The 12571-nt window shown below is 54.8% G+C and overlaps 1 protein-coding gene across 50 annotated transcripts in view; it reads right to left on the bottom strand.

Annotated features, from left to right (window-relative positions):
• Positions 1 to 3127: 3127 nt before the first annotated feature.
• Positions 3128 to 12571, bottom strand: part of ZNF618 (zinc finger protein 618) — a 183664-nt gene continuing 174220 nt past the window's right edge. For all 50 annotated transcript variants that reach the window (XM_070251174.1, XM_070251175.1, XM_070251177.1 and 47 more), the window contains 2 exons: positions 11194 to 11295; positions 3128 to 10653 (listed from right to left, as the gene is read on the bottom strand). In XM_070251174.1, coding sequence (XP_070107275.1) covers positions 9137 to 10653; positions 11194 to 11295 — 1619 coding nt within the window. In that variant the 3' untranslated portion in view covers positions 3128 to 9136. The remainder of the gene's footprint in view (positions 10654 to 11193; positions 11296 to 12571) is intronic.

Here is a 12571-nt window from a genome sequence, read left to right as displayed (position 1 = left end):
AGAGCCCTGATCGACGCTGCTGCCGCCGAGGGAGGAAACAACCCCAGCTTTGTGCGTTCTGAGGTGGAGAGCTGACCCCCCAAGCAGAAACCCAGGCAGGGCCAGCGCCACCTCTCCGTGGGGCGACCCGCGTGCCAAGGGCTGGCAGCTAGCTCAGTCCAGGGTCCCTCTCCTGCCATTAGCCTGTTTGCTTAAGAGACCCATCAGGACGGAAGAAGGGAGGGAACCGTGCATTTCTTGTCGAGGGGAGGACCCAGAGGCAGGGACGTGGGTGTGCAAAGCTTGGAGGCCCCCTGGTCAGACCTCATAAAGACCCCCTCCTCGTCTCCCCCAAGGTCCAGAGCTTGGGGCTTCCAGTTCCCAACAGAGAGGACAGCGTCTGTGGTCATGGCCAGGACTCTCTGGGCACAAGTGGGTGGGGACAGCGGCAGGGGGACACAGGCAGTTGTTCTGGGAGAAGCAACAGGCTCTCCAGCCTGGAACTAACAAATGGCATCACGTCCCTATCTTGCTCGCCTCCGTGCACGCTCACACACCAGGGCCGGCCACATGTGGCAGACTGAAGGTGCCACTCTGAAGAGGTTTATTTTGAAGTGACCTGAGGGACCAATGCTTAAACCGGAGGGTGCAAGCCACAGGCAGGCAGTCCAGCTTCAGCTGGTGGAAGGGATGTTTGACTTAAAAGGCATTTTTTACAGTTCTGAATTAGCCATTTAAAAGTGGACCTACCATATACAAATCCAGCTTTCTCAATTCTCTTGAAAAATAAGTTCTGGCAGCCCAGGGCCTGCATCCTGCACCCCAAGTGGTGGGAGCCGAGTGGAGATGGCCCCTCTAGACAGGGCCTCCCCTGTGGTCGGCCAGCCCTGCCTGCTGCCCTGCCTGGTCCCAGAGGCATGCGTCTCCATGACACTCACTAAAACTTTGACGACAAAAAATTCCCTTGAATCCTGACCTTCTCCCTGAGGGGTGGGATGGGGATGAAGCCCATCTGTGACCCCAAGTCAAGAGTTCACGATGCTCATCTCGGAAGGCACCAGAATCACTCTCAGCAAAGCGGCTGCCCTGAAGACTCCCATTTTTTTTTTTTTGGTGAGGAAGATTGGCCCTAAACTAACATCTGTTGCCAATCTTCCTTTTTTTTTATTCTCCCCAAAGCCCCAGTACATAGTTGTATATCCTAGTTGTAGGTCATTCTAGTTCTTCCATTGGGACATCGTCACAGCATGGCTTGATGAGCAGTGTGTAGGTCCACGCCCAGCATCCAAACTGGCGAACTCCAGGTCGCTGAAGTGGAGCACGTGAACTTAACCACTATGCCACTGGGTCGGCCCTCTCCCTTGATTCTTAGTCTCGCCTCAAATTTTCTCTTAAAGATACCGTGATGGAGGCCGGCCTGGTGGCAGAGCCGTTAAGTTCAGACGTTCCGCCTCGGCGGCCTGGGGTTCGCTGGTTCCAATCCTGGGTGCAGATGTACATACCACTTGTCAAGGCCATGCTGTGGTAGGCGTCCCACATATAAAGTAGAGGAAGATGGGCACGGATGTTAGCTCAGGGCCAGTCTTCCTCAGCAAAAAGAGGAGGATTGGTGGTGGATGTTAGCTCAGGGCTAATCTTCCTCAAAAAAAAGATACTGTGAGGCTGGTTTCTGTTACCAAATAGATGTGGCTACTTAATAAAGAAACATATCCTTTTTTATTTTAATTTTAAAATCCAGAGGCAGGCCTTTTGGCGGTAGGAGGGCTCTGGGCCCACGCCCCGGCCTTCTCTGTGATGGTGCCAGGTGCCGGGAAGGAATCTTCCAGCTCCAGAGCTCTCCTGACTTTCTCGAGTGCACAGAAACTCCGAATGAACTCCAGCTGCTTGCTCAGGCCCATCCGCACGGACACCTCCCCGCAGGAAAGGCCCTCGGAAGGATGGCTCTGAGGGCAGGGCTGCTGCCCCGGGGCCGGTGGCCCAGCGCTCGGCCTCACGTGCTGCGACCCGTGGGATTTGAGAGAATCGGTTCAGCTGATCCAGGCTCCACATCCGTTTCAGGGAGAGCACCCTGTGAGCTGGTTGAAGACACAGATAAAGCACAACTTGGCGTCCCCTTTGCACGAGCTGTCCTGCCCACAGCAGGCCTGCTCTCGGAGTCGTCTCCCCTCCCCAGCCACTCAGGCCACCGCTGGCCCTCTGGCGGCATCTTCTCTCCTTCGACTGGCCTTCCGTTTTGACTCTGTTCAAGCAAAGCACTGATGCGCTCCAGGCGTCTGTAGTGCGGGGCGCTGGGCGGGGCCCACAGAGGGCAAGTCCGCCCAGGCTGGGCCCCGCAGCTCACCGCGATTCTGAATGTGCTCAGAGTCACAGATGCCATCAGGAATCTGGAAAAGCCAGGGACACCCTTCCCCAGATGGAGGACCACACACAGCACATAAGGTCACACACATCGCCTGGGAGGCCAAGGCCGCTGGGTGCCGGGTCACAAGAGGCACATGAATGACCACCGGGCGAGGCGAACTTGGATGCGTCCCTGGCCGTTGGGCCTGCAGGACTCAGAGATCGAACCCATCCCTTCTTCCAGGGGACAGTGCTCCGGAAGCAAAGCCCCCAGGGGCCACGTCTTCCCTTGGCCATGTCCGTCCCTCCTTTCTCAAACATCGGCTGAGCCGGCTCTGGTGCCGGAGGTGAGCCATGAGCTCTGATAAGGACTTCACAACCCCAACCTCAGTGTCCCGCGGGGGTGCACTCTGGCTCTGTCACCCCCAGGCGTCTGGCCTTTGGTCCATGTCTACTCACCGGTGCCCTGCTCCTAAGTGGATGACACGGCCCAACCACAAACCCAAGAAATAACACCGCACACTGCCATCTTCCTAAAAGTCGTTTTATTGTAAAACCATAAATACAACACTGACATGAAATCATTTAAGCAACTGACCCTCTCTAACCATTAAAAGGATGTCTTCTTGCCTTGGCATCAACCAACTGGGAAATCATGTTGCAAGATTCGAGGGGTAGGGGGAATGCGGAATTCCGGGCTGGGGCTTTGGGTGATTTAAAGGACCAAGCGGGACCTTCCTCTTTTCCCTGGGGAATGTCCCACGGTTGGACAAGAACAGACAGGTAAAAACAGCAACATTGAAACAGCTCAGTTTTAAATTTTATTACTTTGTAAAAATCTTTTTTTTTTTTTTCTTTTTCTTTTCCTTTCCTCCATTTGACATCAGTAAGAGTTTGAAACATCACGAAACTGATTTGGCTGTAAATGGAGAAACGGTACCAAAACAAAGCGAAACGGAAAACTCAAAGGACAAACAGAAAACCCCTAAATAAACCCTCAAGTTTGGTCTCGGGGGGGTTTTCGTATCACAAGAACCGTCAACTCAACCCCCATGCAACGGGACTCCTCGGAGAGCTGCTGGGCCCACACCGACGACACAGGAGACCGCGAACAATGTCTTTTGTTAATTAACACAGCAAGGGTGACACTAGGTAACTTCTTTTTTTTAAATACAGTACATGGTACACAGGGTCCCAAGATGGCCCTGAATAAACCCCCTGTGGAGACTTGAGCCAAGTGCTGGCTGTTTATAAAAATATTGTGTTGCTACAAAAGTATAAATTAATGCTACCGGTATTAAGAAATATTAAACACATAAAACTTATAAGGATTAAGAAAAATATTCATTAATACCTGTAGAAAACTCTGGCCTAAAAAAGATATTTTTTTTTGTGTTTGTTTTTTTGTAAATTTTTTTTTGTATTTTTTTTTAAGATGACTTGAGTTTCTTGCACTCGAAGAGAGAGACACAGTCGGATGTGTCTATGGTATTGCCTAGAATGTCTTAACTACTGAGAGAGGATGGGGGTGCACACACGGGGTGACCGAGTGGGGCACAGGAGGGAGGGGCACCAAGGCTTTCTTGAGATTTACCTGATGTGAAAGAATCACCGATGTGAAGTTGTAGGGGAAAAAAAAAACAAAACGCAGGACTGGGAAACAACTGAAAATAATTTACGCTTTTTAAAAAATATCTCTACTTCAGGTGGTTGTACAAAATGACTTCCTGATGTATGGGATCTGAATGGCCCTGGACGCGCTGTCCGCTGGGTCGGAGCTTCCAGCCCCGCAGGTCCCTCTCTTCTGGCTGGTGAGTCCCAGCCCATGCCAGTCCATGAGCTCGCTCACTGCCTGGAAACCCAGCCCCCCTGAATGGGAGGGAGGGAGGGTCCCAGGCGGGGACCGGCTGGCACCTGGGTTGTGAGAGTAGGCCCTCCCTCGGGCTGGTCTCAGCCCCCGTGGTCTCGGCCAACCTGGACTTCAGGAAGGACCCCAGGCCCCTGAGGCTGCGGACAAGGCTGGGCTGTGCCCCTTTAAGGAACTTTGGTTCGAAGAGTCAAGGTGCCCAGTGGGATGTGTGGGTGGGTCGGAGCCTCGTGGTCCTGATGCTGACACCCATCTGCAAAACCAGCAAGTCCTTCTGTGTACAGGAGTCGAATCGCTAAAGCAACACCCGTGGTGGCGGCGGCGGTCGGGGGGGGGGGGGGACGTGAATATGACAAACAGCAACCTAAGCAACCACCAACCGCGATCCTCCAACGCCAAAGAGAGGAAGAAAAACGAAAACAGCAACAAGAGCTCCAGAAAACCCTGCAAAGGGGAAACCGGGAGGGAAATGTGAGAGGGAAAACACTGGATCATTGGTTCACCATAACTGGCCTAGCAAACTTGAGCCACAGTGAGGAGAGGGTTAGGCCCCTGCCAGGTCCTCCCACGGGCCCGGCTGGATAGGGGGCAGGGCGGGGCCGACAGGAGCCCATCTCCCATCTCCAGGGCACAGCCTGAGCCTGACTCAGCCTCCTGGTTCTGTCTAAACCAGTGGCTTTTCCAGGAGCCCTCCTTTGGGTACCCCCCAGAGACACAGGCATCGCCGCTTCCCTAAGGCAGGGGTGAAGCTGTGAGGCCACCCCAGCTCAGTGGGGCAGGAGGGGGCGCCCACCGAGCCCCGAGCCCCTCCTCTTCCCGTCTCTGCAAGCACATCCCTCATGATGACAACATCCAGGCGTTGTCCCCTTCTGGGCTGTTTCTCATGGGACCTCCCTTCTCCGTTCGCATCCCAGCTTCATCTCAAACCTTTCTTGTGAACCTGCGGCCCCCAGAGAGTGCGTGCTGTTCCCTGACGTCTCTCCGGGGGGGGCCCCCTTTCCAAGGAGTCCAGTCCAAGTCCAGGCGGAAGCAGGTGGCCTCGCACAGGCCTGGGGGCCTCCTCGAGGCAGCGGGTCAGCTTCACAGTGGAAAACGTGCCTCGCGGGGTTTTTCTCCGGGGGTTTCCTCCAAGTGCGGGAGAGAGAGGAGCGAACTGAAGGGGAGGACCCTGGCCGGGCTGCAGACCTGGGGCCAAAAAAAGGTCTTGCTGGAATCCTGGAGACCCGTGACTTCTCGACCGTGTCACTGGCCTGTCCTCCCCTCAGTAGGAACATTGGTACCCTTTTCCCAGCCCAGAGCCAATCCCAGAACGCCAAGCACGAGTCTGACAGGTGGAACGGGGGCCAAGCATCCTCGTTCGCAGACGCGGCAGATGCTCTGTGCCGTGAACCCGAGACAAGGTGCAGGCAGAAAGCTCTACTCAGGCGGCCCCAGGGTTTCGTTTCCTGGTTTCTAATTACCATCCAGAGGGCGGCCTGGCGGGCTGACCTAGGCATAGGGAAGGGAGAATGGTGTTGAGACAAGAGCATCCACTCACGAGGACTAGCATGCCACCAGTGTTCTTGGTGGAGCCGAGACCACCCCCCAACCCTCTGGGCTAAATCGGAGGGAGCACCCACAAGGCTGTGTCCTCCGTTTGAGCTTTGGTGGTGAAGCTAACCATCTCAGAGGTATGTTTTGCCCACCTCCTGTCTGGGGTGCATGTATGTCAAAACCAAGGCCATTTCTGTCCTGGGAACACACGGCTTGAGATGAGTTGCATCCAAGTCAGCAAACAACCGACCACCACGAGCTGCCAATACGATAGAAATGGCCCAACTTCCTGGTCGGCCAGCCCCCAGGGGCCCGCGGTCGAAAGTCCTGCAGCAGTCACACGACTGGGAGGCAGATGACAAAATCCTTCCGAAGGTGGACGCCAGGCTGGGTGGCGGGAGATAAACTGGAGGAGCCTCTCCCCAACCTTTGGCTGAACCAAAGGTGGCTATTGCTGGAAAGAAGGGGCCAGTGGCTGGAGCTGTGAGATCTTTGGGTTTTATTAAGCGGCTCCTCGCAGAGGGTTTGCCCCACGGGCACTGTGCGTGGCACAAGCAGATGGAGGCGCCACTGTGGCACAGCCTTTCCTGTTGGTGATGACAGTTTTTGGGGAACCAGAGGTTGCAACAGAGAAATGACTACCTGCCACCTTGTTACCGTATGTGGATGAGGCAGCCCCAGGACACAGCTTGCAGAGTCCCTAGGGGCCTTCACAGCAAACCTGCAGAGGCAGCCAAGCCCTCAGGATTGAACTGAGGTGGGAAGGGAGAAGAGAAAAGGAGGGAACACATATGACCACTTATCTAGAGTTCAGCAAGACTTCTGGAGTTTTCCTTCTGGAGGGCAGACATCTTCATGTTCCAAAGAGAATACAGATATCTGGGCTTGGTCTCTGATGGCTTCGCAAGAAAGTGAAATGCCTAATTTCTACTCAGCTAGCCCAATCACCGGGGCAGCGCCAGCACGGCTCTGCTCTGAGGCTCTGCTCCCACCGACCACATGAAGTGGGCAGCGCTAGTCCCCCTGTGTGGTTCCAAGTGCCAGGCCGTGAACTGTCCCCCGCGGCAAAGCAAAGCTGGGGGACCTTATGCTGTAGGCATATCTCTCATCAGCAACCTTGCAGCCATCTTCTGGAACGCCCCTGAAGGTCTGAGCCCAAAGTCTGTTGATGCTTCCATACTCCCCAGGAAGTGATGTCAGTGTGGATGTCAGTGTCCAGTGTGGATGGAAGCTCCTCTAATGACGTGACCCGCGACGGAAATGCTATGGAGGAAATATTGAGAACGTCTCCAGGATGGGAGAAGGCATGCTGGTTCCCGCGACCATGCCTTGCTTCTCACTCTGATGCATCTCAGTACGTCCAAGGGTTCGTGCTCATAAAGCAAAGTGGGCGGGCCTGGCACCCGGGGCCACATCTGGTCCACCCTCCTACGCCTCTGGAGGTTTTACACCCGCTTTCCTGCCACGGGCCTGGGGCAGGGCTGTTGTACAGTGCTTTTTGAAGTCGAGGTATCTCACAGTTGAGTAATGCTTTATTACTAGGAAGGGATGGCGTGGACTGAGCCCCCAGGGTGGCAGAAAGTGCCTTTGCAAAGAGCCCCCCACAATGGCGGTCGTTCTTAGCCAGAAGCCCTTGGTGTGAACATCTCTATCCCACCGCCATGGGCACCGGGGGGACGTGGGACCACCAGCACTTTATTCACTGAGAGCTGGGGTGGGGGTGAGCACGGACCCCAACGGAAACACCTCTTGGGATGGGGCCGGGGTCACCCCCTGGGCATTTGCGCTGAGAGTAGAACCTAAACTGCTCGAGGAGAGAGAAGCCTGAAGACATCTTCACAGCGTCAAGTTGAACGTGGCCTAATGCCAGTGCACCCTCAAGACATCCCTCGTTTGGCCCACAAGGCACCGTGCTCAACCACTGTCCTGGAAGGTGGCGGAGGCCGACGGGGGGACCCCCAGGGCTGCGGGCGACGGAACCACCGGAACCCTGGGGTCCTGGGAAGGGAGGGGAGGCCGTGGGTCTGAGGTGTGACGGATGTGAACGTGGATCAACTCGGGAGTCCCTGGGGAGCTGGAAGTGTCAGTGATGTGGCGAGTAGTGTAACGCACTCTGGGTATAGCCATTGGACCTTCGCAGGACCAGACACAGCGGGCCGGGAGGGCGGGTCTTCCGCGTACATTCAGGAGAACTCCTAAGCCACACGCTTCCCTATGGCTTCCAGCAGAACCCCCCTCTGTGAAACCCGTGACTCCAGCCCCACTCCTGCTCCCCTAACAGCACAGCCAAGTTCACAGCCTTGGTTGTTCAAACATACAGAAACTGGACCGTACAAGGAAAGGCTAATAAAACCTTAGGATACTGACTATACCACTGAGATGAGCCAGTTTACAGTGTGACTTGAGGAACAAAAAGGGCAATTAAAAAAAAAAAAAAAACCCAAAACATAAGTTATAGACATTCAGTGCCTCCTAGCAGAGTCTAAATCAAATTTGAAAAAACAAAACCAAAAAAAAAAAAAAAATGTAAAAACTGCTAAAATGTTAGGAAAAAAAAATTAATAAGGAGTGGAGACAGGATCTATACTTCTTTGAAAAATGTCTTTCTTCTTTTCTATCTTATATTAAAAAGCAAAAAGTCAGCTTTATATTCTTAAAGTCTCCTTTCCTGATTTGGGAAGATAGGTGTGTTTCTAAGGCGGCCGCCCCGGGACACGCAAGGGTGCCTCGAAGGCAGCAGCTCAATGCCCTGAAGGTGAAGAAAAAAGTCCAGTGCAGAAACTGTCCATCTGATGTAGGCTGGAGCGTCCATGGCAGAGCAGCCGGGGAGGGCGGGGTGTGATGGGGTCACGAGGGCTCGGCAAGGGGGACGGAGGGGAGAGGGAGACCACGGGATGAAGGACGGGGAGTGTCAAGTCACTTCAGAACTCAGCTGCCTGAATATCTTACCACACCAGCTTTCTACCCATCTGCACACCTGAAAATGGAATCTTTAAAGCCCCCTTAGCGAGAAAAGGAGGGGAAAGGTCTTCCCTCCCCCGCTACCACTCAGCTTTCCTGACACACCCAGTTTGATACACACGCGCCCAGGAGCAGGCGTGTGCACGTGCACCAGGGCTGCATGTGTGTGCACGCGTGCACCAAGCTTCCGCGGCCACGCGGACGAGCACGGAGCCTCCACGCCTACATGGGTGGCGCACACGTGCACACACACACACACACACACACACACACAGTGGAAAAAAAAGCACTTAAGTTTCCAGGGGGCGTTATAATGAGGTCCACAGTGTTTAGAACTTAAATTCCTTCTCTTTGTTTGCGACAGTGTTGTGTGTATTTTTTTTTTCCTAACGTCCTCTTCTCTCTTTTTTTTTTTTTCCTTTCTCTTTCTTTCTCGTTCTGTTCCCAGGGAAGGTCTTAAAGCATGTTGGATTTCAGAAACATGAGTTTGTTCATGTCTTCTGGACTGAGCAGTCGTCTCCTTTTGATTAAAAGTGCCTGTTCACACATATTTACACACCCGCTCCTGGCCCCCACGGCCGGAACCGCCAGGAGCCAGAAGGCCAGCTTGGCGAGTTTCGTGTGCTTCTGGGTTACGCACGACCAGTACTGGAAGAGGTCGGGGGTGGCCTGGAAGAGGGGCTCCTGCAGGTAGTCGTACACTTCGTTCTTCCCAAGCCGATCGTCCTCCTGAGCCGCAGGGCTCTCGCTGGCGGCGGAGCGGGGCTTCTTGGCCGCGGGCTCGAAGTCAGCCTCCTCGGTCCAGGATTCCTTCACCTCGTTGATGAGCTCGCACACCTTGCCGATGATCTCCTCGTGCTGGTAGGGTGGGACGGGCCGCAGCTTCTGCTGCGGGTCCAGGATCATGGCCACCTTGTGCGCCGGGTGCACCTTTAAGTTCTCCTTGAGGGCCTCCAGGAAGAGGTGGCACAGCTTGCTGACGGTGCCCGCGTCGTTGGCCTTGGCCGTGAACAGCTTCTCGAGCCGGACGTAGGTGGGCAGCACCAGCTGCAGCGTGGGCTGGCTCTCGTTGCTCAGCTCGATGACCGCCTGCTTCACCGGCGTCAGGATGGCGGCCAGGTTGCTGAGCAGATGCTTGTTGAGGCTCTGGATGAGGTTCATCTTCTTGGCCCGGCTGTAGAACTCGCAGATCTGCTCGTAGCGCTCATGCACCAGCAGCAGCGAGTCCGTGACCGAGTTCCAGCAGGGCGGCGGCGAGGTCTCCTCCAGCGACCCGAAGGTCTCCTTGGCGAGGCCCGTGGAGCCCGCCAGGTCCTCGCACACGTTGAGCAGCTCGATGACCTCGTGCATGCTGCGGGCCTGCAGCGTCCGCTTGCTCAGCACGCTCTGCACCACGGAGTTCAAGGCACAGGCTGAGCAGCGAAGGCACATGCCGGCCTTGGAGAAGGCGGACGCGCTCACCCGGCAGTCCGTCACGTACACGGTCCTGATCTCCGACATCACGAACTCCGACAGCACGTTCTGCACCCAGTGGTGCACCAGGTCACCGCTGTCACGGATGTCCGCGCCCTTCACGCCCAGCACGTAGCTCTTGATGTGGTTGCCCTCGGCCTGGTAGGCCGTGAGGATGTAGCAGGAGTCGGGGCCCACGCTCTGCGAGTGGCAGGTGACGCCGATGCCCAGGCAGGCGTTGCTGCCCAAGGCACAGGTCACTTTCACCTTCACCTGGTTGTACATGCGCGGCAGGTGCTTCAGCGCCAGCGTGTTGAAATTGCCCAGGATCTCGGTGACGGAGAAGGCCCCGTAGCGGGCGCCGCTGTCCACCAGCGTCTGGGCCAGCTTCAGGAACTCCTTCCCGCTGACCACGCTCAGCGCGCCCAGGTCGGCGCACATGACCCGCAGCAGCCGCTCCGCGATGTTCTGCCGCTCCTTCTCGGGGATCATGCTGTTGGGTGTTAAACCACTGGTCGTGGCTGGCAGGAAACACAAGGAGAGATGTGATTAATCCTGGCATTCGAGGCTCCATGGTCCGGCAGCAGCCTTAGTCTCTTAAGCATCTAGTATTAGGAATTATGAACAGGTTTCATCTTGCACACAGATTGGTGGTACTGACTTTAACATGTGACTGTCTCACAGGAGTAAAGTTCTATGATTGATTAGTGATGCCTGTCATGGGCATGGGACTAGAACACAGTGGTATGTGTGCCACAAACTTGCTGCATGTATCATTTCCCTAGACCTTTGAAGCCAACTAACTCAGCCTCTTCCTCAGTACAGGAATGGCCTCTAAGAAAAGATGTCCCACCCTCTCCCTGGGCCTCCTGCCCATCCTAGGAGGTCACATAATTCCCAGAAATGAGCTTTTGGGGTGAAAGTGCTTTGTAGACCGTTCTGCCTGGTCTTGCAGTATCGCAGGAGGCACAGGTCGGCGGGATGGCGGGCAGTGCAGGGGCGGGAAGGTGTGTGGGGCAGGCCTCCATGAGCCCCCGGGCTCTGGCCTGGGAGAGACCTACTGTTGTTGGCACTGTTCCTCTGGGCCTGGGGTTTCCACTTCTCTTCCACAACAGCAGGCGGTGACCGGGACTGGTTGGAGGCCATGTTGTTCTCATTGTCGGCTGCGGGCACAAAGGGGACAGTGCGTTACCCTGAGGTGTGAGAGCTACAGCATGGCCAGTGAAGGCAAAACACAGCTTCCGGCACAGGCCTGGGTTCAAATCCTAGCTCTTCCTTAGACAACTGTCTAATGTTTGTGAAGCCTCATCTTCATCACTTGGAGAAATGAAGATAATAACTCGGAGGTGACACAATGGCTGGAAGGAATAATGCAAGGAAACAGGTGAGCACAGCGCCGGTGGAGTAAGCACTCAGGACACAGGAATCGCTGGACCCAAGCTGGCTGGGTGCCCCCACACCCACACACAACCAGAACGTCCTAGCTCTGAAATAGGGGAGTGGGTGCAAGTACACCCCAAGTGGCCTAAGGCATCTCACACTCTCACTTCTGTAAAGTCTGCCTTTTCGTCTTTTCAGCATATTTACAGTCACATGTTGCTAACAACGGGGACACGTCCTGAGAATGTGTCATTAGGTGATGTCGTGGTTCTGTGAACATCTTAGCGTGCCCTTGCACAAACCGAGACTGTACAGCCCACTACACACCTGGGACTAATCTTATGGGACCACCGTCGTATATGAGGTCTGCCACTGACCGAAATGTCACTACGTGGTGCATGACTGTACTAGAAATTTAATGAGATGAATAAAACAAAGCCAAAGCCCTATATGATATGAAGTACAAAATTTCCAACCCCCTCACTGTAAGACATGGGAACTGAAGTCCAGATATTGGAAAGGATTTGCCCACACAGAAAACCAGCAGCAAGGCTGGGTCAGTCATCCCAGGGCCCTGGTTCCCAGATGCCTCCTCCACGCATTACCCTAACTTCCGGTAACTTGTGCATATGCAACTGCATCCGGATAGAAAAAACTGGCACAGGCCTATTCTCATCTATTCACGGCTACTGCTTGACATTTTTATAGTCCGGAAATGGTCGGAGTGACATGCTTGTCCTAACAAATGGCTGCACGATCGTCTGTTGTACGACATACCACAGGCTGCTTGACCACACTCCACGCCCTGGGTTTCTGGGCTGTGCTGTTCCCAGCGTTACTGTTCTGCTAGGAACCTACCTGCCTAACAGTCTAACGTTGTTCCTTGTGCCATTTTTGGTTGTTGTTGCTATTGTGGAGTTTTTTCCTCGAGACATCATCTCAAAGGCAGAACTGACAACCCGAGGCTAGGAATGGGTCCATGACACTTGTTCAGTGCTGCCAGGCACCTTCCACTCTGCCCAGTTAAAGGCATCAGGCCTTAGAGGCCAAGGCCGCACT

The sequence above is a fragment of the Equus caballus genome, chromosome 25 (genome assembly GCF_041296265.1).
Source record: "Equus caballus isolate H_3958 breed thoroughbred chromosome 25, TB-T2T, whole genome shotgun sequence".
In the NCBI taxonomy this organism is placed as follows: domain Eukaryota; kingdom Metazoa; phylum Chordata; class Mammalia; order Perissodactyla; family Equidae; genus Equus; species Equus caballus.
Note: the sequence above shows the minus strand (reverse complement) of the source record. Positions and strands in the feature narration are given on the sequence as shown.